Source organism: Oncorhynchus masou, chromosome 24 (assembly GCF_036934945.1).
Source record: "Oncorhynchus masou masou isolate Uvic2021 chromosome 24, UVic_Omas_1.1, whole genome shotgun sequence".
Taxonomy (NCBI): Eukaryota; Metazoa; Chordata; class Actinopteri; order Salmoniformes; family Salmonidae; genus Oncorhynchus; species Oncorhynchus masou.
The window spans coordinates 65,124,124-65,149,046 of NC_088235.1; the positions used below are offsets into that span (position 1 = coordinate 65,124,124).

The 24,923-nt window shown below is 41.4% G+C and overlaps 2 protein-coding genes across 4 annotated transcripts in view; one reads left to right on the forward strand and one right to left on the reverse strand.

Moving 5' to 3' along the window:
- Window positions 1–10,190, reverse strand: cutc (cutC copper transporter homolog (E. coli)). Of its 3 annotated transcripts, none has more exons than XM_064934577.1 (9): window positions 10,065–10,190; window positions 7,749–7,819; window positions 5,718–5,777; window positions 5,277–5,486; window positions 5,079–5,114; window positions 4,826–4,959; window positions 4,512–4,539; window positions 4,281–4,386; window positions 1–4,155 (listed from the first exon to the last, which is right to left on the reverse strand). In XM_064934577.1, the coding sequence occupies exons 2-9, from the start codon at window positions 7,816–7,818 to the stop codon at window positions 4,044–4,046; spliced, it is 756 nt and encodes a 251-aa protein (XP_064790649.1). In that variant the 5' UTR covers window position 7,819; window positions 10,065–10,190; the 3' UTR covers window positions 1–4,043. The 3 variants fall into 3 exon arrangements, with proteins under 3 accessions (XP_064790649.1, XP_064790647.1, XP_064790648.1); XM_064934575.1 differs by lacking the exon at window positions 10,065–10,190 and adding an exon at window positions 9,351–9,419; XM_064934576.1 differs by lacking the exon at window positions 10,065–10,190 and adding an exon at window positions 8,288–8,372.
- The window catches only part of LOC135512494 (heme A synthase COX15), a 19,706-nt gene continuing 3,102 nt past the window's right edge, over window positions 8,320–24,923 (forward strand). The window contains exons 1-6 of the mRNA XM_064934574.1: window positions 8,320–8,438; window positions 18,229–18,410; window positions 18,661–18,783; window positions 19,408–19,594; window positions 20,686–20,853; window positions 20,938–21,019. Coding sequence (XP_064790646.1) covers window positions 8,364–8,438; window positions 18,229–18,410; window positions 18,661–18,783; window positions 19,408–19,594; window positions 20,686–20,853; window positions 20,938–21,019 — 817 coding nt within the window. The 5' untranslated portion in view covers window positions 8,320–8,363. The remainder of the gene's footprint in view (window positions 8,439–18,228; window positions 18,411–18,660; window positions 18,784–19,407; window positions 19,595–20,685; window positions 20,854–20,937; window positions 21,020–24,923) is intronic.

Below are 24,923 nucleotides of genomic sequence, written 5' to 3' on the forward strand. Positions count from 1 at the left end.
TAGTTATAAAAAATGTTTCACTGCAAAGAAATTAACAGGGGTTAAAGTTCTAGTAGTTCCATCAATCCCTTACAAAAGTCATATTCGCACACCTTTCTATTCATTATTATGACATTCCACAAAGCATATTCAAGAACATTCGTTGGATTGAATTTAAAGCAAATGGCACAGGGCATGTGTCAATAAGGGACTACATTATGTTTAATGAGGGATACCTGGAGAAAATCGGATCTCTCTGAAATGAAAATGGATGGCCCTCCCTTCAGTAAAATATATTTTTACTCAACCCTCCCTGAACACTTGAAACCCTCCACTATAACCAAAATAATAATTAAAACAAAGTGGATAGCAGGGAACATTCCTACTATATACTCTTACTTTAAGGACAGACCAGAGCCTTAGGTGCAGTTTTAGAAACTGTTCTTCGTTTGCATTACATGGCAAAGTAGCCAGAAGGTTGTGGATTCGCAGACTACCGTGGTCAAGGTAAGCAGTGAAAAGATCTCCATTGTAAAAAAAACACTGCATGTATCTATCATCTTATTTGGTCTGAGAAAAAAAAAATGGCCTTTTAGAAACACAATTAATGCAATTCTACATGACTGTAGACAAGTAGAATCTTTTTTAATACTACAATAGAGCATGACAACGAATGAATGCATGCTGCAGAACAAGAGAAGTATTGATTTCTATACAGGCTATTGTTAAAGAGGACAACTTTAGCACTGTTCCAAACTTAGACTATCAACTATAAACATTTAGCGCAACAGAACAAGTATCTGATCATCAATGAATTTGTGAAAAATAAAAAATGTAAACACCGTATATTATCAGGTAGGCTTAGTATTGAGGTCGACCGATTAATTGGAATGGCCGATTAATTAGGGCCGATTTCAAGTTTTCGGAAATCTGTATTTTTGAACACAGATTTGGCCAATTTATTTAAAAAAATGTTACACCTTTATTTAACTAGGCAAGTCAGTTAAGAACACATTCTTATTTTCAATGACGGTCTAGGAACGGTGGGTTAACTGCCTCGTTCAGGGGCAGAACGACAGATGTTTCCCTTGTCAGCTCGGGGGATTCAAGCTTGCAAACTTACAGCTAACTAGTCCAACGCTCTAACCACCTGCCTCTCATTGCACTACACGAGGAGACTGCCTGTTATGCAAATGCAGTAAGCCAAGGTAAGTTGCTAGCTAGCATTAAACTTATCTTATAAAAAACAATCAATCACTAGTTATAACTACACATGGTTGATGATATTACTAGTTTATCTAGCATGTCCTGCGTTGCATATAATTGATGCGGTGCGTATCGTTGCTCCAATGTGTACCTAACCATAAACATCAATGCCTTTCTTAAAATCAATACACAGAAGTATATATTTTTAAAACTGCATATTTAGCTAAAAGAAATCCAGGTAGGCAGGCAATATTAACCAGGTGAAATTGTGTCACTTCTCTTGCGTTCATTGCACGCAGAGTCAGTGTATATGCAACAGTTTGGGCCGCCTAATTTGCCAGCATTTTACGTAATTATGACATACAACATTGAAGGTTGTGCAATGTAACAGGAATATTTAGACTTATGGATGCCACCCGTTAGATATTTCACTGAAAGAATAAACGTCCTGTTTTCGAGATGATCGTTTCCGGATTCGGCCATATTAATGACCTAAGGCTCGTATTTTTTTTTTCTTTTACATTTATTTAACTAGGCAACTCAGTTAAGAACAAATTCTTATTTTCAATTATTTATTTTTATTTCCCGACCTTGTCAGCTCGAGGGTTTGAGCTTGCAACCTTCCGGTTACTAGTCCAAAACTAACCACTAGGCTACCCTGCCGCCCCATTTCTGTGTTTTATCATGTTATAACTAAGTCTATGATTTGATAGAGCAGTCCGACTGAGCGATGGTAGGCACCAGCAGGCTCATAAGCATTCATTCAAACAGCACTTTTGTGCGTTTGCCAGCAGCTGTTTATGACTTCAAGCCTATCAACTCCCGAGATTAGGCTCGCTCTGAGACTTGGAGTGGTTGTTCCCCTTGCTCTGCATGGGTAACACTGCGTCGAGGGTGGCTGTCATTGTGTTCCTCGTTTAAGCCCAGGTAGGAGCGAGGAGAGGGACAGAAGCTATGCTTTTACACTGGCAATACTAAAGTGCCTATAAGAACATCCAATAGTCAAAGGTATATGAAATACAACTGGTATAGAGAGAAATAGTCCTATAATCCTATAATAACTACAACCTGAAACTTCTTACCTGGGAATATTGAAGACTCATGTTAAAAGGAACCACCAGCTTTCATGTTCGTTCACCTGTTCTGACAAAGGAACTTAAACGTTAGCTTTCTTACATGGCACATATTTCACTTTTACTTCTCCAACACTTTGTTTTTGCATTATTTAAACCAAATTGAACATGTTTCATTTTATTTGAGGCTAAATTGATTTTATTGATGTATTATATTAAGTTAAAATAAGTGTTCATTCAGTATTGTTATAATTGTCATTATTACAAATAAATACATTTTTAAAAATTGGCCGAATAATCAGCATCAGCTTTTTTTGACCCTCCAATAATCGGCATCAAAAAATCATAAATCGGTATGTTGGAGACATATCTCCCTCACTAAATTTAAGCATCAGCTGTCAGAGCAGCTTACCGATCGCTGCAGCTGTACACAGCCCATCTAACCAACTACCTACCTCCTCCCCATATGTTTTTCTGCTCTTTTGCACACAAGTATTTCTACTTCCACATCTGCACATATCACTCCAGTTTAAATTGCTAAATTGTAATTACTTTGCCACTATTGGCAAAGTAATAGTTCAGAGGCTGTTTATTGCCTTACCTCCTTACTTCATTTGCACACACTGTATACAGATTTTTCTATTGTGTCATTTACTGTACGTTTGTTTCATACTGCTTTTGCTTTATCTTGGCCAGGTCGCAGTTGTAAATGAGAACTTGTTCTCAACTGGCCTACCTGGTTAAATAAAGGTGAAATAAAATGTAAAAAAGTTAGTCTCGGTTAGAAATTACAAATGTATCCGATATCGAGACAAGACCCAGACGCTCAAAACGTGGTCTCTAGACCGGACTCCAGTACTACAACACTGGAATCGGGAATGAGGGGCAGCGTCGGGCACATGTCGAGATATAATAAGCAACTAATTCCCAAACATTGAGCAATATGACATTTAATCAATTACAAATGACCCTCCACTGGACTATATTTTAAAATAAAAAATAAAAAACTCCCTGATTGAAATATGAAAAGCATGACCCTCCCCCATTTTCCTCCAGGTGACAATTTTGACGCTCCCTAAGAACATTTTAAACATGAATTTATAATATAAACATGTCTTTTTCCACATTAACAGTGTGCAGGTCTCTATTTTCTATCAATAACTCTAATAATAATTGGATTTATATTGCGCTTTCCCCAATATTCAAATCACTTTTCATTGTATGGAGGGGAACTCTCCACATAACAAGTAATGACATCAAGCTGAACCTCCAGGAAACAGGATTCTGCGATTGTGTAATTCAATGCCTAATCAACTATTGTGAATACAAAGCTGTATGAAACCTCACACATCTTACAATGCCTAAGGGATATGATGATAGCCTATATACCTTTTTATTTAGTCATTGTGTAAACATGACTTCACTTTTAGAAATTACTACAAAAATACATTGATTAGCTTCCAACTTACACCTTATTCCAGGGTACTCCAACCCTGTTCCTGGACAGCTACCCTCATGTAGTTTTTCAACCGAACCCCAGTTGTGATTCAGCTTATAAACCAGCTCATTATTAGCATCAGGTGAGCTAGATTAGGGTTGGAGGAAAGACCTACAGGATGGTAGCTCTCCAGGAACAGTGTAAGAGAGCCTCTGAACTATTCCTTATATAGTACACTATTTTGGGGTCAGGCTCAATAGGAGCAGGAGGACCTGCTACCCAAAGGGGCTGAGGACAGCTGTCCAGCAGCCATACAGGGAGTTCAGGTGTGTATGTGCTTGTCGTCACTACAGGGTGTTCTTGGCTATAGCGTTCAGAGAGCGGACTTTGCTCACGTCTGCCACCTTCAGGCCATACTCGGGAGCTGTCAGCGAGGCGCCCATGTTCACACAGGAGTTTCTGCAGGGGAGAGCAGACAGAACTAATAAATGAAGTACTAATTTCATTTATGTAGCGCTTTTAACTAAAAGCATTGTCACAAGTGCTTTATGGGTAAACGGGCTTGCTTTATGGCAAGGGCTCACCTGAACTTCATGGCAGAGTCCTTACTGGAGCGAGCAGAACAATGGAACTCCAGAACCCCAGAACTTTCTAGAATCCTCTGGAGATTCCGCTCTGTAATACCCCCTCCTAGAACAGACACACACATTAAAAAAGATAATAACATTAGGTACATTGTTACTGCAGACTTGTATCCAGTGATAATCAGCTGAAAAGGGGAATTCACTTGACTTAAACGAATGTAGGGAACTTACCAGGCATAATGGTTATTCTCCCTTTAGCCTGTTGGATGAAAAGACAGGATTGGTGAAAAGGTAGCAAAGGACAGATCAGAAAACATGTAAGGGGACAGAGGGCCAAGACAGCTGACATGATATGTTGGATGAATAAGGTGTGAAATTAGTTTTGAAACCTATTTCTTCTAAGGTGAATGGGAGGACATTAGGCGAGAAAGTCTCTTTAGACAATTGAGGTGCACCCTGTGTGTATGGTGGTTTGGGGTTGTTTTGGAACTGGGTAGGAGGAGTAAGTTTTAGGATTGGATCCCTGCCTATTGTTCCAGACTCACCTGTTCCACCAGGCGTTTGATGAGAGGCAGTCCTTCCAGAGCTGAACAGTCACATCCGCTGGTCAGAACACGCTCAAACCCCAAAGACACCAGCATCTCCAAGGTAACCATGGGGTCGTGCACCATGTCAAAGGCTAAAACACAGCAATAAAAGGTCAGGGTTGGGGTCAATTTCTTTCATGTTAGTCTGTCTTAACATAAATGTCACTAAGACCAGACCAAACAGTCATGAAACCATAGGAAGCTGTTTTACCTCTGTGAAAAGTAACAGGTAGAGGACGAGAAACAGCTGGTGGAGAGGGAATAAAGGAATATATTGGATTAAATTATAATCCGCATCACTGACAGTTTGTCGATTTTCAAACCCTCGCTTAAGGATCCCAGGAATCTCAGATGGCAGGGCCAAGACTCTGTGCCCACTTAAATTGCATGAATTCACGCACACTCCTACCTAGCAATTCCATACAGAGTTCAGCGTCTACTCTCCCATCCTCAGTCAGAGCTCCCAGCACCAGTCCATCTGCCCCATGACTCCTCACCAGCTCAATGTCCTTTTTCATCACCTCCACCTCACGGTCCGAGTACAGGAAATCCCCCCCGCGTGGACGGATCATGGTATAGACCGGGATTCGCACATACTGCTTCACCACCTGCAGCAGACCTGGGCCAAACCAAGTGATGGAGAGAAAGAGGTTACAACACAAAAGTGAAGACAAATGTGCCTTTTCATTACCATGTGAAAACACTACCTTCATACAACATAACGCACTTTGAGACAGTGAAAAGCACTACATGAACGCAATCTTTTATGCCATCCGTTGACAGACACCCATAAACATGAATTAAGATTGTATGGGTTTACCCATATACAGGCTGTGGGTCTCACCCTCACCTATACTGGGCGTGATTCCTCCTTCTAGCAGACTAGAACACAGCTCCAGCCGACCAGCACCTGTGGGTTACAGACATACACCAAGTATTTATTTTGATTTAACTAAGAAAGTCAGTTAAGAACAAATTCTTATTTACAATGACGGCCTACTCCGGACAACGCTGGGCGAATTGTGCGCAGCCCTATGTGACTCACAATCATGTGATGCAGCCTGGATTCGAACCAGTTACTGCAGTGACGCCTCTTGCACTGAAATGCAGTGTCTTAGACCACTGTGTCACTCGGGAGCAGATTGGTGTAGGGTCTAAACTAGGCAAGTTAGTTAAGCCTAGCCTAGTTAAATTCTTGGTTACAATGACGACCCACGGTGTGTAGTGATGATCAACTACATACCTCGCCCACCAAGTTAAGCCATGCGAGAGCTGGGTTCAATAGGGTCTGGCTTCAACAGACATGTGTGCTAGCTAGCTAGCGTTGTACATTCTAGCTAGCACAATTTAGCAAGTACACTACCTAGCTAGCTAGCTATTTGCATTACATCAATACATGCCGCACCCACTAGCATTACGTCACGAGAAGCATTACATGCATACTAGCTAGTACTAGCGTATATTAGCTAGCGTGCATGTAATGACGTAATGCTGGTGGGTGCGGCATGTAGTGACGTAATGCTAATGGAAGTTGTACTCCTACAAGTACCCTCAATGACAGTGAGTGCCACTATAACCTTCAACCTGGCATTTCTGCTTTCCACAACCCGAGTCGTGTTGACAACCTTACCAATGAAAGCTATGAAGTTAACTTTAGTCACTATCAAAGCACATTCATAATTGCAAACCATGCCAGGACCAGCAGAAGCACCAGCCCCGACAGTAGGTACACTTAGTACAGGAGCAGCCATGGAAGCTCCATCAGTCCGCACTGTAGTTCCACCAATCTGTCTTTGTCTCTGCATATGATACATCATGACTGATGATATACCTCACCCTCTCTGCACCTGGTATCCACCGAATACTGCACTATGTTCCCCTCCACAATTACAACACTTAACCTTCACATTGGTCCCACATTCACGGTCCCCTCCACACTTGGCACATATTTTCTTTCCTTTACACAGATCAGCTACATGTCCCATTCTTTGACATTTAAAACACTGCAATGGGAATAGTGACAAATTCTCTGACATTAAAACTAAGGAATCCTATCTGTACTTGTCCAGGCAAAACCTCAAACCTCAGCAGCACTGATACGCTTTCACATCTTTGACCTGCTTTCCTACTGATCAACCTTTTGGCCTCAATCACTGCCTCCCTTCACATTAATATAATCTATGGACATAGATATTGGAACCCCAACCCCTAATCTTCTCTTTTTTTATTGGCACGATCTTCCCTTGCTGAGCCGGACTACCACAAAATATTATCAATCTACCTTTTCCAACAAACCAGGCTAGTTTGACTTCACCTCTCTCTACAACATTGGTTAGTCAGATATGGTGTAAATGAGGCCCTGTGGTCTCACCAAACACCATCACCGCTTTCCACTCTAACACATTATTACTCTTGCTTCCTACCTTGGCCTTCTTTATTATATCTCATCCTCCCGCTCCATATCATCAGAACTGACACCCATATTGTTCGCATTCCAGCACAGCTGTTGCTTCTCCAACCTTTCCTCCATTACGTCCACAGTACTGGCTGCCATTTCCAACCCAAGCGTGTTGTCAAGACCTTTCTCACACTCAAACAAGGGCCAACTTTATGTTTTTGATGAGGTAAAGAACATTTAAACGGTTTTCAGCGTCACAAGTCTACTCCTCTTCGGCAAGCACACAACCAACCCTAATCTAATGCACCTGATTCTAATAATTAGCTGGTTGATAAGCTGAATCAGGTGAGCTACAGCTGGGATTGGATTGAAAACCTACAGGAGGGTAGCTCTCCAGGAACGGTATGGCAGAGTCCTGGTCTAAAGTCAACTTCACTTAGGGGAGGTTAGTTTACACTATAGCATTACAGCAGCATAGCCTACCTCCCCTCTCGGCGTTGATGGCAGACTCCACACTGTCCACACACACCTCCATCAAAAAGCCCTCTGCCATCCTACGCACACACAGAGAGATATATTGTTTCCATGAAATGCCAGACTGGTGTAACGTTACTCAAAATCAATTCACACAGCATATGTCGACAAATACCAAACTTTTAAGCTATTTCAAGTTTCGACTTCCGTGTTCAGCCAAATATTTGTATTACTAGCTCCCTGTTCTGTGTGCGCGTCAACTTTCCACCGTTTCAGCCTTCACTTGTTGTCAAGAACCAACCCTTCATTCCGCCATGGGTCACGCTCATCTATTTTGCCCTATCTGTGATCGATTAATCGTCCTGGTGAAACGTCAATCATAGAAAGAGTTGATTGAATATGGGTTTTTAATCCACAAGTATCAATTTATACATGTATGTTTGTGATATTATTTTTTTTTTAAAGAACTGTAAAATTGTATTTGTATAGCCTCGATGTGACGTCAGAGGTCAGAGTTGAATTGCATGTCTCTGTTAGGAAACACTTACGGTTGTGTAACGTTTTTTTTGTATCGATGCCCCGTCTTCCTACCGCTGTTGCGTGAGAGGACCATTTTAAATAAGGATGCTGCTCCCTTCGTTACGGACGTTGGTGTCGTGTGGCTGTCGAAATGCTGGGAGAGGATTTCAGCAGAGCAATGTAAGTGGAGGAAATGGGCTAGCTAGCAAGCTGCTAACGTTATCATGTCAGAAAGTGGTTTTCATGTCTTGCTGTTTTCAAGGCAACTTGGAACTCGGGGGAAAAAGGTCAAATCATGACGTCAGTGATTTTTTTTTAAGTCGGAGGTCAAGAAAGATGCCCGATTTCCGGACTTGGAATTCTGGGTTGAATGACCGTTCAAAACTATTGTTTCCAGTCGGACCTGGTTTTTCCACGGAGTTCCCAGTTGTCTTGAACGCACTGACATCGGAGTTTCGAGTTCCCTGTTTTTTTTGGAACGCGGCATAAATTTCACTCTAAGGTGAAGGAAGCATACAGTAGATGCGGTAGCTAAAGAGGGCAATGTAACGCAGACCGTGTCGTATAGAACAAGGACGCTCGATTGAAGCACATTAAACAACTGATCGAACAAAGTGGATATTCGTCATGATTGATGTATTGTAACACACCCACAATGTGGTTACTAAAGTCCAATTTGAATATGTGGCTGTTTTTCGCTGAATAACATTTAGAAGTTGTTCCTTTTCAGATTTAGAAGTGACTAAGTCCAGTTCATATAAACTGGTATATAGCTAGCATTCAGAAATCGGTGCTGGTAGGCAGTCGTTTTTAACTGCAATGTTGTGACGATGACATTTATGGGGTCAATTTAACGCCAAATGTATTGAATTAAAACTAAATAAATCGTGAACATGAAAAATAAAGTTGAATGTAAACATTTGAGGACGGTTTAAATAAGTTTTGAATTCAAATTATTTTAAAGCGAGAGCAAAACTCCGACATGATTAAAAAATATTTGAAAACGAATGCAAAAATCGTTTTCGGTTAAACTTTCCCAGCAATCAATCCTATTGAATACATTTTGCCTACGCCCTTGCCTGCATGTACTACCTTTTGGTTACGCCACTCGTATCTTTGCTTTCACTGCCAGTCTTTTCGATTGCGAGTTTTGTCATTATTTTCCCGTGAAGGGCGGGATTTAGAGGGAGGCGTAGCCAATGAGTCTCCATTGGTCCGCTAATTTTGGAGTGACGGTTCGTCTTTACCCAATCAAATGAACATGATAGACAGGCTTTTTCTTCTATTGCCTATTTAAGTAGATGGTCTGACTTCACCTCGTTTTAGGGTTTTAGCTAACGTTTTTCACAATTGTCAGTCACGAGTCAGTAATCGATATGCTTCTAATATCTGTACATCTAATTCATTTAATGACAAACTATCTAACTACTTGGTTAAACATATGAACTACATGTTGCACAGGTGTATGGCAAACCTGTTTCCAACACCTGCACTGAACGAAACGTTGTGCAACAGGTAATTCACATGTTTAACCAAGTAGTTAGATGGTTTGTCATTAAATGTATTAGATAGACATGCTTCTAATATCCGTACATTATTTTGAACTGCCAAATTAATTATTTTCTTGCTAAAAACACCAGGTTATTGATGATTTAAGATGATATTTTCCAAATTGTCTCAAAGAGAAATCTTGGCTACCTCCTCCGCTAGCAATGCTCAGGCATCATCCAATGTCGTTATACAGGAGGTAAATGCTTTGATGACAACTGCCACAACTATACTGACCTGACTGACTCTGACACTTACCGTGTCAGATGAGGATTTTCCTTCTTTGCCTATAATCCCAAGAAAACCTTCAGCTTCCAAGAAAGGCATGTTTGAACTGGGCCCAGATGCCACTGCCAATAATGATGTTATCGCCACTCTCTCCAGGCTCATCAATGCAAGGCTAATGCCATAGAGAAAATGGTCGGTGACAACTCAAGGAAATGGAGTGCTTAAAAAAAACAGTTGACTTTGCATGCATGGAAATCAAGGATGTTAACCTGTTGCGTCGCGCAATCCCGGATCCGGGATTCTATTTATAGCCTCAAGCTCATTAGCATAACGCAACGTTAACTATTCATGAAAATCGCAAATTAAATGAAATAAATATATTTGCTCTCAAGCTTAGACTTTTGTTAACAACACTGTCATCTCAGATTTTCAAAATATGCTTTTCAACCATAGCTAAACAAGCATTTGTGTAAGAGTATTGATTACTAACATAGCTATAAGCCTAGAATTCAGCCAGCAACATTTTCACAAAAACAAGAAAATCATTCAAATAAAATCATTTACCTTTGAAGAACTTCAGATGTTTTCAATGAGGAGACTCTCAGTTAGATAGCAAATGTTCAGTTTTTCAAAAAAATATTATTTGTGTAGGACAAATCGCTCCGTTTTGTTCACGTTTGGCTATGAAAAAAACCTGTATCCAGTTATAGCCTCAAGCTCATTAGCATAACGTAACGTTAACGATTTCTGAAAATCGCAAATAAAATGAAAATAATGCGCCTGCTCTCAAGCTTAGCCTTTTCTTAACAACACTGTCATCTCAGATTTTCAAAATATGCTTTTGAACCATAGCAAATCACTAATTTGTGTAAGAGTATGCTAAGCTAGCTTAGCATTTTGAGTAGCATTTAGCACACAACATTTTCACAAAAACCAGATAACCAAATAAATAAAATCATTTACCTTTGAAGAGCTTCGGATGTTTTCAATGAGGAGACTCTCAGTTACATAGCATATGTTCAGTTTTTCCTGAAAGAATCTTTGTGTAGGAGAAATCGCTCCGTTTTATACATCACATTTGGCTACCAAAACGAACCGAAAATTCAGTCACCAAGAACGTCAAACTTTTTCCGAATTAACTCCATAATATCGACCGAAACATGGCAAACGTTGTTTGGAATCAATCCTCAAGGTGTTTTTTCACATATCTCTTCATTGATATATCGTTCGTGGAAGCCTGCTTTCTTCTCTGAATTCCATGGAAAAATACTTGCAGCTGAGGTTTGCGCACCAATTTTGGCGCAGGACACCGGGCGGACACCTGGTAAATGTGGTCTCTTATGGTCAATCTTCCAATGATATGCCTACAAATACGTCACAATGCTGCAGACACCTTGGGGAAACGACAGAAAGGGCAGGGTCATTCCTCTCGCATTCACAGCCATATAAGGAGACAATGGAAAACGGAGCCTCAAAAATCCTGCTGATTTCCTGGATGCCGTTTCATCTTGGTTTTGCCTGTAGCTCACGTTCTAGGGCACGCACAGAGAATATCTTTGCAGTTCTGGAAACGTCAGAGTGTTTTCTTTCCAAAGCTATCAATTATATGCATAGTCGAGCATCTTTTTGTGACAAAATATTGCGCTTAAAACGGGCACGTCTTTTTATCCAAAAATGATATAGCGCCCCTAGAGTTTCAAGAGGTTAACATCCTTGTCACTCCCCTTACTGATCATAGAGCTATTTATATTGACATTCAACTTTTAATCTCTGATTATGGCCTTGGCACAGCATCCTACTGGAAGCTAAATGGCTCTATTTTAAAACATGAGTTGGTCAAGATGGAGATAAACAATTTAATCACACACTTCTGGAACAAAGCTATAAATTACAATTCATACAGTAATAACTGGGAGATTTTTTAAATAGGAGGTTGGAAAAATAGAGAGCTGAAGAAGTGTAATTACAAATATCACCTGTCTTGTTCAAAAGCCTGTTGAAAGTCTCTCAGAGGACAAATATGTTCTGAGTTACAACACAAGTTGGAAGATATGTATTAACTTAAAGCAGAGGGAGCCTTTGTCCGATCTAGGAAGAAATGGCTAGAGGGTGAACAAAAGTCACATTTTTTTCAGGTTAGAAAAATACCACTCTAAAAATAATACAATTAAATGTTACTTTTCTCATCACAGATTAATTTGGGATCATCTAACTTTAGTTGCAACTTCTACAGTAATTTAATTTATATAGTTCTCTCTCTGGGGAATGGGAAATCAATTGGGGAGGCTGAGAAGGAACAGTGTGATGACCCTATTATATTTGAAGAGGTAATTTATTCTATTGAACACCTTAAAAATAATAAGTCTCCTGGGACTGATGCTATATCTGCTGAGTTTTACAAAACCTTTTCTCAACAGTTAGCCCTATCTGTTGGAGGTCTTTTCTGAAAACATTGCAAATAATGCTTTCCCTCCCAGTTTGACTCAAGGTCTGATTACATTAATATCTAAGCCCAATAAATACTTAATTCTCCTCAATAATTGGTGTCCAGTCTGTCTGCTCAATAATGACTACAAAATATTAGCCTCTATATTTGCAAAAAGAATGAAGGCAGTATTGGACTCAATTATATATGAGACCCAATCTGGCTTCATGAGAAATAGACATATATCCAACTGGTGTTATTGGTGTTACCTTATTGACTATTCTGATCTAATCTTCAAAGATAGTTTTGTCTTCTTAGACTTTTATAAAGTCTTCGATACAGTGGAACATGTGTTTCTATTTTTCTCCCTTGAAATTTTGTTTGGGGGAATTATTTTGTAGCACTATTAACTTTTTATATGAATGGGAACAGTTCCATTAAATTAAAGCATGGCACTTCTCCTAGATTTGATTTGAAAAGAGGAATTAGGCAAGGTTGCCCAATTTCACCTTATCTCTTCCTGCTTGCAACCCAACTTCTTACAAGTTCTGTTAAATCCAGCAATATAAAAGGGATCTCTATTGCTGACAGAGATATTATCATAAGTCAGCTTGCAGATGACACCACCCTCTTTTTGAAAGATGCTGACCAGACTCCTAGAGCAGTCGATGTGAAAAATATTTTTTTCCAAAGCATCTGGTCTTTGCCTAAACCTTAAGTGTGAATTGTTTGCTGTTAAAAAACTGTGATACCCTCTAAATGCAATGTTTCAGTCAAGGAAAAAGTAACATACCTTGATTATCATATCTAAGGATCAATAGGAAAGATGCTCATGAAATGTCATACCTATTTTTGAAAAAAACTAAAAAAGATGAACCATAGGTTGCAAAGGGATTTATCCTTGAAAGGTCAAGTATTGCTTTCTAAAGCTGAAGGTATTTCAAGACTTCCTTATGCAGCCCAGTCCCTACAAGTATAGGTAAAGCGGTTGTCCAGATGCTTTGCAACTTCATCTGGAAAAATCGTACACATTATATTAGGAAATCTGTTGTTATGAACACATATGAATATGGTGGTCTCAATTTTTTCTTTAATACTTTTTTAAGATAAATTGGGTTAAATATTATATTCTTAAAGAATCCTACTTCAATTTGGAATTTCATCCCTCATCTTCTCCCGTTTTGGTGGCTTCAATTTCATTTTAAATTGTAACTATAACATTGATAAGATTCCTACAAAATTATCTGCTTTTCAAAGACAAGTATTCTTAGTGTGGTGGTTAATATATAAACAATGTCTCCTAGCATAGGTATTTCATTTGGAACAATAAGGATATTTTGTACAGAAACAAGTCTTACTTTTTTAAAGAACTGGTGGCGCACGGTCGAAGGCACTGCATCTCAGTGCTAGAGGCGTCACTACAGACCGTGGTTCGATTCCAGGCTCTATCACAACCGGCCGTGATTGGGAGTCCCATAGGGTGGAGGACAATTGGCCCAGCATCGTCCGGGTTAGGGCTTGGCCGGGGTAGGCCGTCATTGTAAAATAAGAATTTGCTCTTAACTGACTTGCCTATTTAAATATAGGTTAAATTATTACTATTTTTTACGTCATTCTAGAGCGAGCATTATTGGATTGCGAAGTCAGATGGACGAGAGTAAATGTGACCGACCGTCTCGATCTTATGGAGCAACATTTTCAATTTATTTTTACATTGGATAAAAGTGGAGACGCCGAGCTAGAAAATGGTATATCATACACTGCAGTTGAGGAGCAATGGGAAAATAATTCTACTTTGAAAGTTGATTAACTTGTAACCCCGCTTTTGAGAAAATGGTCCTTGAATGTTTTGGTACATCTACTGGAGTGTTCTTCTTTGTCTACACCCATTCAGCATCATTCACACGCTCTTAAGCCTTAGCCCAACCCGTCTCTTTAAGGATTCACATGTGAGACCATGTGCTAAACATAGTGAGTAATTTAGTAAACAACCAAAGATTTCAAAGCTAAAAGCGGTAAAAGTAGTAGCCTACAATAAGGGAAAAACTGCAGGTAAAAATACACTTTCGCTAGCCCTTAGCCTACATCCTAATCTGACTGCAGGTCATATACAGTTGAAGTCGGAAGTTTATATACACTTATGTTGAAGTCATTAAAACTCGTTTTACAACCACATCACAAATTTCTTGTTAACAAACTATAGTTTTGGCAAGTCCGTTAGGACATCTACTTTGTGCATGACACAAGTTATTTTTCCAACAACTGTTTACAGACAGATTATTTCACTTATAATTCACTGTATCACAATTCCAGTGGGTCATAAGTTTACATACACTAAGTTGACTGACTTTAAACAGCTTGGAAAATTCCAGACAATTATGTCATGGCTTTAGAAGCTTCTGATAGGCTAATTGACGTAAATTGGAGGTGTACCTGTGGATGTATTTCAAGGCCACTTTCAAACTCAGTGCCTCTTTGCTTGACATCACTGGAAAATCAAAAGAAATCAGCCAAGATCTCAGAAAAAAAATTGAAGACCTCCACAAGTCTGGTTCATCTTTGGGAGCAATTACCAAACGCCAGAAGGTACCACATTCATCTGTATCAACAATAGTACTCAAGTATAAATGCTATGGGACCAGGCAGCTGTCATACCGCTCAGGAAGGAGATGTGTTCTGTCTCCTAGAGATGATCGTACTTTGGTGTGAAAAGTGCAAATCAATCCCAGAACAACAGCAAAAGACCTTGTGAAGAAGCTGGCGGAAACCGGTACAAAGTATCTATATCCACAGTAAAACGAGTCCTATATCGACTTAACCTTAAAGGCCGCTAGGCAAAGAAGAGGCCACTGCTCCAAAGCCGCCATAAAAAATCCAGACTACGGTTTGCAACAGCACATGGGGGCAAAGATTGTACTTTTTGGAGAAATGTCCTCTGGTTTAACAAGAAAAAAAAATAGAACTGTTTGGCCGTAATGACCATCGTTATGTTTGGAGGAAAAAGGGGGAGGCTTGCAAGCTGAAGAAAGCCATCCAAACCGTGAAGCCCGGGGGTGGCAGCATAATGTTGTGGGAATTCTTTGCTGCAAGAGGGACTGGTGCACTTCATAAAATAGATGGCATCATGAGCCAGGAAAAGTATGTGGATATATGGAAGCAACATCTCAAGACATCAGTTAAAGCTTGGTCGCAAATGGGTCTTCCAAATGGACATTGACCCCAAGTATACTTCCAAAGTTGTGGCAAAATGGCTTAAAGACAACAAAGTTAAGGTTTTGGAGTGGCCATCACAAAGCCCTGACCTCAATCCCATAGAAAATTTGTGGGCAGAACTGAAAAGCGTGTGGGAGCAAGGAGGCCTACAAACCTGACTCAGTTAAGCCAGCTTTGTCTGGAGGAATGGTCCAAATTTCACCCAACTTATTGTGGGAAGCTTGTTGAAGGCTACTTGATAAGTTTGACTCCAAGTTAAAAATATTAACGGAAATACACTGAATTAGTATTTGGTAGCATGTAAACTTCTGACCCACTGGGAATGTGATGAATGAAATAAAAGCTGAAATAAATCATTCTCTCTTACTATTTTTCTGACATTTGAGATTCGTAAAATAAAGTGGTGATCCAAACGGACCTAAAACAGGGAATATTTACTGGGATGTAATGTCAGGAATTGTGAAACACCTTAGCCAAATACATTTATACTCAGTGTATCTAAACTTCCTTCATATTAAGTAAATGCTATAACCACCAACATTTAGCTAAGTGAATGGGTCACCATTGTCTAGACATGTACACATGTTCATGAAATACAGTAGATTGCTGTAATCACCCCCAGACACACCTGGCTAACTTGATGGGCCATGTAATCATCTGGTGAAGTCGAGTCTTTTGTTTAGACATGTAGCTAGTTAAACAATGACCTGCATAATCCCACCTCATACCACTACCAATACAAACATAGCTGTAGTATGAATCTGCAGGCTAAACTAATCACGCAACGGATTCTATGTCGTAACTCATGAAATTGCCCCCAGCCTTCCTACGAAAGCAATTTTCACTTAACCCCTCTAGTGTTTAATAGGATGCGGTATGTCATAAACCCTCAAAGTTCCATAATGGGGTGAAAATGGTAGCCATCTCGGTCAGGGAGTAATCCAAAACCAGTCTAATTGGAATGAATGGCAGAATAGGCATCCTAGAAAAAAATGTTGTAAAGACAACTGCCTGACATTCAATCTACGCTCAGTTTTGGTTGACAGTGAAAGTTAAAAGGACACAATTTTCAGGTCATTGTTTCAATGACTTGAAAACGATTTAATTTCAATGTACTAGTTGCCTATGATTCTATGAACAATTTTATTAACAATCATGCATCACTCCAGTATTTACACAGTATTGTTTTACAACATTCAAGTGCTAAATGTTTTTATTCCACTGCTGAAGAAGCATAGCTCAAATCATCATACCTACTCATATTTCAAACATCCACAGTATTTTTCCATGCCTCACTATTAACTTAATTATTGCCAATACATATTAAGAAAGGGGTTTCCATTTGGACATTTAATGCAATATTTAGTCATTATTATTTATACAACCAACTGATAATTGTTTTGTTAACTTATATTGTTTACCAAAATAAGTTGGACAGTGCATCCAATTCTTACTCTTTTAATCAATGGCAACAACGTATTGCAAAATCAATGAACTGACCAATCCAACCGACTGTTGCAAAACCAATGAACAAATATGTACAAAAACAACACATCTTGGTCCATCTTAGTATGAGGAACAAGGGCCTCCCGAGTGGTGCAGTGGTCTAAGGCACTGCATCGCAGTGTTGAGGTTACAGCCGGCTGTGACCGGGAGTTCCATAGGGCGGCGTACAATTGGCCCAGCGTCGTCTCAATGAGGGGAGGGTCTGGCCGGAGGGCTTTACTTTGCTTATCATGCTCTAGCGACTCCTTGTGGTGGGCCGGGCGCTTGCAAGCTGACTCGGTCGTCAGTGTTTCCTCCGACACATTGGCTGGCTTCCGGGTTAAACGAGCGGGTGTTAAGAAGCAGCACGGCTTGGCGGGTCATGTTTCGGAGGAAGCATGACTCGACCTTGCAGGGATGAGACAAGATCACATTTTGATATCACGAAATTGGGGAGAAAAAGGGGGTAAAAAAATAAAACGCAGTATACATTCATACAATTGTCCATGGTATGTACTGAGTGTACAAAACATTTGGAACACCTTCCTAATATTGAGTTGTACCCCCTTTTGCCCTCAGAACAGCCTCAATTTGTCGGGTCATGGACTCTACAAGGTGTCAAAAGCCTTCCACAGGCCCATGTTGACACCAATGCTTCCCACAGTTGTCAAGTTGGCTGGATGTCCTTTGGATGGTGGACCATTCTTGATACACATGGTCAACTGTTGAGTGTGAAAAACCAAGCAGTTTTGCAGTTCTTGACACACTCAAACCGGTGCGCCTGGCACCAACTACCATACCCCGTTCGAAGGCACTTAACTTTTGTCTTAGCCATTCACTCTCCGAATGGCACACATACACAAACTTTAACCTGTCTCCTCTCCTTCAGCTACACTGATTAAAAAAAAAATATATTTTTATTTTTTTAAAGTGGATTTTAAAAGGTGACCTCAATAAGGGATCATAGCTTTCATTTCGTCAGTCTGTCATGGAAAGAGCTGGAATTTCCTAATGTTTTGTACACTCAGTGTATAGCTGAAGGTCTAACATCCCTCTCTTCCATAACAACAGCGGACTCCTCATTTGCGGCAATGGCTGGCGAAGAGAAGCCAGCACTCCATCACAGCAGAGGCAGGAGCCAACACAGCTCCAGCTACAGTTCCCAACGCGGCCACCAATCGGATCCTCGGCCGATGGCTGTTGGGCTGCAGTGGACTGGTGGTCGGGGCAGTGGTGTTGGGAGGTGTCACAAGGTAATGCAGCAACACATCATGGAAGTGAAACAATGTATTATGTACTGTAGCTGTAACCACATTGGTTGGATCTTCAGTGTTCAAGAATGGGTCTACTTGTTATTGATCCTGCAGGATAAATGCCTTACTTGGAGTTGCAAGACCTAGCTAGTTAGCTGTAATGTTTGTGAAGACGACTCACTGCAATCACATCTCCTATGTTTTTGTATTCTATTGAGAGATACTCTTTGTGTGTGTTCTCCCCATCCAGGCTGACGGAGTCAGGGCTCTCAATGGTAGATTGGCACCTGGTGAGAGAGATGAAGCCTCCTCAGACTCGGGCTGAGTGGGAGGCTGAGTTTGCCAAGTACCGGCAGTTCCCAGAGTTCAAAATGTGAGTGCCTGGCCTGTATGTATCTGTCTTGATAGTTAGGCTACCTCAAAGTCTACATCAACAGAACATGTATAATTATGTTTGAAAGGGATACTGGGAGATTCTCCTGTTTTTCTACTTTGTGTTTGATGAACTCGTGGATACAATTTTTTGTCTCTGCGTGTAATATGAAGAAAGTTAGCAGTAGTTTCGCGAGCCAACGCTAAGTAGTGTTAGAGCAATGACTGGATGTCTACAGGTACGCTAGCATTCTTCCTCTGTAATTCCTTCATACTGCACACAGAGACATGCAAATGGTATCCACAAGTTCATCTGACTGGTTATGTGGGAAAATTTAGAATCTTGCAGTATCCCTTTAAGAACCTGTTTCTGACCTTTCTAAGATACTCGACAGTTGTGTGAAAATGCTCAATTTATACCTGCCTTGTAAAAAAAGAAGTCCTCCAAATGTCCTCTTAAAATGCTAACGTAATTAACTATCTCAAACCATAGCATTAGTTTTAATTTCACCTGGGAATTGCTCTAACATAGCAAGCCTTTCTGTCAAATAAGCTTGTTCCAAACTACTTAACTTTTGACTACTCATCTCATTGTTGACTCACTGTCCGCTCTGTTTTTCTCCAGAATGAACCATGACATGACTCTACCAGAGTTTAAGTTCATCTTCTACATGGAGTGGGGCCACAGGATGTGGGGCAGGCTGGTAGGGCTGGCCTATGTCCTCCCCACGATCTACTTCTGGAAGAAAGGCTACTTCAACAGATCTATGAAGGGACGTGCACTGGGACTCTGTGGATTTGTGTTCTTTCAGGTAAGAGAGTAAAGATGGGATGAGGGGGGGGGGGCACTGGGAAGGGATGCGCACTGGGAAGGGATGCGCACTGAGACTCTAGATTTTGTCATCTTCCAGGTATGGAGGAGGGTTGGAGGATGAAGTGAGGGAGAAAAAGAAAGTGAGAGCGAGCACCCGACAGTTCAACAGTTGGGGACGTATATAGTCCTCTTGATACAGCTGCATGTCAACAGTAGGCTGCTAATGATGTGATAATAGTCAGTTCACCAATGTCAACAAGGCATGTTGAATGAATGGTAGCCTAGTAGTCAGACCTAACTTGATGGATTAGGTCAGGTCAGGGATGGAGACAATGATGTAATAAATGAAGGAGATGATGGAGCTCTGAAACGAGCTCATATAGACCTAGTTCAGTTGCTTCATATTCCAAATAACCTACAGTACGCTAGACTACAAGATGGTATCCGGTAATTTAATTATTCAGAATTTTCTCCCCAACATAATGTAAGAATAAGACAGTTTATTTTCACTAGACTATCCACATAAAGACACCTATTAATTAGAATAATCATTACCCCTAAATGTTACCTATGAAAGTGTCATGGAGACCACCTTCATTTCATTAAATACCAAACACAAGGCTTTTGCTATAATTTAATGCTGACCACCTCCGGACCTCCCCCCTACCCAACCTTAGGCTTACATCAGCACCACCTTGTCTGAAAATCCTAGGGAGAGCCCTGATTGTACATTTAAATGTGTTTCTAGTTAGCTACTGAAGAGCAGCCAATTACCAAGTACCCATAACTCTATAGCCTACCATTCCTACCGAGGCAGTCTTCTACCAACATCATTATTAGGCAAAAAAAGGTGCATTTGCCCATGACTTGAGCAGTGTGAGTGTCGCTCGCGCAGTTGTGGGGAGCAGCCACGATGCTGAAGTGGTACTCATACAAATTATTCAAGGTTGGCAGGTCTGGATTTGCCTCTTCCAGATGATACAGTACACAAATGTTCTGGGACTGTCTGAGAACCTAAGCTGTACATGGCTTCTACGGTTTAAGTTGTCTAAAATGGTTTCCCCATGTCTTTCCATTCCCCTCTTGTAGGGCCTCCTGGGCTGGTACATGGTGAAGAGTGGTCTGGAGGAGAAGCCAGAATCCTATGATGTCCCCCGAGTCAGTCAATATCGCTTGTCTGCTCACCTGGGGTCAGCTCTGCTGCTCTACTGTGCTAGTCTATGGACCGGACTCACACTGATGGTCGAGCCGCACAAGGTACTGAAACACGCACACACGCGAAAGCTCAAACTTTGCATATTAATCATGTTTTGAATCTGTGTCCCCTCCCTCTACTCCTAGTTGGCTAATACTAAGCGTCTGAACCAGCTGAGGAGGTTTGCTAAGGGCACTGTAGGATTGGTCTTCCTCACCGCACTCTCAGGTAATTGTGTGTGCTGTGTGTGCCACAGTGGCGGTTGTAGCAGGTTTGGATGTGGATTGTGTATATACAATGCCTTCGGAAAGTATTCAGACACCTTGACGTTTTCCACATTTTTTAGGCCTTATTCTAAAATGTATTTTAATTTTATTTTAATTCTCATCAATCTACACACAATACCCCATAATGACAAAGCAAATCTGGATTTTATACATTTTTGCTCATAAAAAAAAGGAAATATTACATTTAAGTATTCAGACCCTTTACTCAGTACTTTGTTGAAGCACCTTTGGCAGCGATTGCAGCCTCAAGTCTTCTTTGATATGACGCTACAAGCCTGGCACACCTGTATTTGGGGAGTTTCTCCCATTCTTCTCTGCAGATCCTATCAAGCTCTGTCAGGTTGGATGGGGAGTGTTGCTGCACAGCTATTTTGAGGTCTCTCCAGAGATATTCGATCAGGTTTAAGTCCTGGCTCAGGCTGGGCCACTCAAGGACATTCAGAGACTTATCCCAAAGCCACTCCTGCATTGTCTTGGCTGTGTGCTTAGGGTCGTTGTCCTGTTGGAAGGTGAACCTTCACTCCAGTCTGAGGTCCTGAGAGCTCTGGAGCAGGTTTTCATCAAGGATCTCTCTGTACTTTGCTCCGTTCATCTTTGCCTCGATCCTGACTAGTCTCTCAGTCCATGCCGCTGAAAAACATCCCTACAACATGATTCTGCCACCACCATGCTTCACCTTAGGGACGGTGCCAGGTTTTCTCCAGATGTGACGTTTGGCATTCAGACCAAAGAGTTCAATTTTGGTTTTGTCAGACCAGAGAATCTTGTTTCTCATGGTCATTGTAAATATAGTGTTTGGCCAATATTCCGTTAGCCCAATTTACCATAAAGGCCTGATTTTTTTTTTTTGGAGTGCTGCAGAAATGGTTGTCCTTCTGGAAGGTACTCCCATCTCCACAGAGGACCTCTAGAACTCTGTCAGAGTGACCATCGGGTTCTTGGTCACCTTCCTGACCAAGGACCTTCTCCCCGGATTGCTCAGTTTGGCCTGGCGGCCAGCTCTTGGAAGAGTCTTGGTGGTTCCAAACTTCTTCCATTTAAGAATGATGGACACCACTGACTCATAGCTCTACAGACAATTCCTTTGACCTCATTGGCTTGCTTTTTGCTCTGACATGCACTGTCAGCTGTGGGACCTTTTATATAGACAGGTGAATATGCCTTTCCAAATCATGTTCCATCAATTTCAGGTCTGTACCCAAACAATTTGAACTTCTACTTTTAAAAATCCACCTCTAAAAACAAGTCTCTCACCGTTGCCGCCTGCTATAGACCACCCTCTGCCCCCAGCTGTGCTCTGGACACCATATGTGAACTGATTGCCCCCCATCTATCTTCAGAGCTCGTGCTGCTAGGCGACCTAAACTGGAACATGCTTAACACCCCAGCCATCCTACAATCTAAACTTGATGCCCTCAATCTCACACAAATGATCAATGAACCTACCAGGTACCTCCCCAAAGCCTTAAACACGGGCACCCTCATAGATATCATCCTAACCAACTTGCCCTCTAAATACACCTCTGCTGTCTTCAACCAAGATCTCAGCGATCACTGCCTCATTGCCTGCATCCGTAATGGGTCAGCGGTCAAACGACCTCCACTCATCACTGTAAAACTCTCCCTGAAACACTTCAGCGAGCAGGCCTTTCTAATCGACCTGGCCGGGGTATCCTGGAAGGATATTGATCTCATCCCGTCAGTAGAGGATGCCTGGATATTTTTCAAAAATGCCTTCCTAACCATCTTAAATAAACATGCCCCATTCAAGAAAGAACCAGGAACAGATATAGCCCTTGGTTCTCCCCAGACCTGACTGCCCTTAACCAACACAAAAACATCCTATGGCGTTCTGCATTAGCATTGAACAGCCCCCGTGATATGCAGCTGTTCAGGGAAGCTAGAAACCATTATACACAGGCAGTTAGAAAAGCCAAGGCTAGCTTTTTCAAGCAGAAATTTGCTTCCTGCAACACTAACTCAAAAAAGTTCTGGGACACTGTAAAGTCCATGGAGAATAAGAACACCTCCTCCCAGCTGCCCACTGCACTGAAGATAGGAAACACTGTCACCACTGATAAATCCACCATAATTGAGAATTTCAATAAGCATTTTTCTACGGCTGGCCATGCTTTCCACCTGGCTACTTCTACCCCGGTCAACAGCACTGCACCCCCCACAGCAACTCGCCCAAGCCTTCCCCATTTCTCCTTCTCCCAAATCCGTTCAGCTGATGTTCTGAAAGAGCTGCAAAATCTGGACCCCTACAAATCAGCCGGGCTAGACAATCTGGACCCTTTCTTTCTAAAATTATCTGCCAAAATTGTTGCCACCCCTATTACTAGCCTGTTCAACCTCTCTTTCGTGTTGTCTGAGATTCCCAAAGATTGGAAAGCAGCTGCGGTCATCCCCCTCTTCAAAGGGGGACACACTCTTGACCCAAACTGCTACAGACCTATATCTATCCTACCATGCCTTTCTAAGGTCTTCGAAAGCCAAGTCAACAAACAGATTTCCGACCATTTCGAATCTCACCATACCTTCTCTGCTATGCAATCTAGTTTCAGAGCTGGTCATGGGTGCACCTCAGCCACGCTCAAGGTCCTAAACGATATCTTAACCGCCATCGATAAGAAACATTACTGTGCAGCCGTATTCATTGATCTGGCCAAGGCTTTCGACTCTGTCAATCACCAATCGCCTTGGTTTCTCAAATGATTGCCTCGCCTGGTTCACCAACTACTTCTCTGATAGAGTTCAGTGTGTCAAATCGGAGGGTCTGCTGTCCTGACCTCTGGCAGTCTCTATGGGGGTGCCACAGGGTTCAATTCTTGGACCGACTCTCTTCTCTGTATACATCAATGAGGTCGCTCTTGTCGCTGGTGAGTCTCTGATCCACCTCTACGCAGACGACACCATTCTGTATACTTCTGGCCCTTCTTTGGACACTGTGTTAACAACCCTCCAGGCAAGCTTCAATGCCATACAATTCTCCTTCCATGGCCTCCAAGTAAAACTAAATGCATGCTCTTCAACCGATCACTACCTGCACCTACCCGCCTGTCCAACATCACTACTCTGGACGGCTCTGACTTAGAATACGTGGACAACTGCAAATACTTAGGTGACTGGTTAGACTGTCAACTCTCCTTCCAGACCCATATCAAACATCTCCAATCCAAAGTTAAATCTAGAATTGGCTTCCTATTTCGCAACAAAGCATTCTTCACTCATGCTGCCAAGCATACCCTTGTAAAACTGACCATCCTACCAATCCTCGACTTTGGCAATGTCATTTACAAAATAGCCTCCAATACCCTACTCAACAAATTGGATGCAGTCTATCACAGTGCCATCCGTTTTGTCACCAAAGCCCCATATACTACCCACCATTGCGACCTATACGCTCTCGTTGGCTGGCCCTCGCTTCATACTCGTCGCCAAACCCACTGGCTCCATGTCATCTACAAGACACTGCTAGGTAAAGTCCCCCCTTATCTCAGCTCGCTGGTCACCATAGCATCTTCCACCTGTAGCACACGCTCCAGCAGGTATATCTCTCTAGTCACCACCAAAACCAATTCTTTCTTTGGCCGCCTCTCCTTCCAGTTCTCTGCTGCCAATGACTGGAACGAACTACAAAAATCTCTGAAACTGGAAACACTTATCTCCCTCACGAGCTTTAAGCACCAACTGTCAGAGCAGCTCACAGATTACTGCACCTGTACATAGCCCACCTATAATTTAGCCCAAACAACTACCTCTTTCCCTACTGTATTTAATGTATTTATTTATTTTGCTCCTTTGCACCCCATTATTTATATTTCTACTTTGCACATTCTTCC

Excerpts from the sequence above, each read along its gene's own strand:
- cutc (XM_064934575.1), bottom strand. The coding sequence starts at position 9,415 with ATGACAAAACTCGCAATCGAAAAGACTGGCAGTGAAAGCAAAGATACG. Across the intron at positions 4,387-4,511 it reads GAGAATAACCATTATGCCTG|GAGGGGGTATTACAGAGCGG; the intron begins GTAAGTTCCCTA and ends TGTCTGTTCTAG. Across the intron at positions 4,156-4,280 it reads GACTCTGCCATGAAGTTCAG|AAACTCCTGTGTGAACATGG; the intron begins GTGAGCCCTTGC and ends TCTCCCCTGCAG.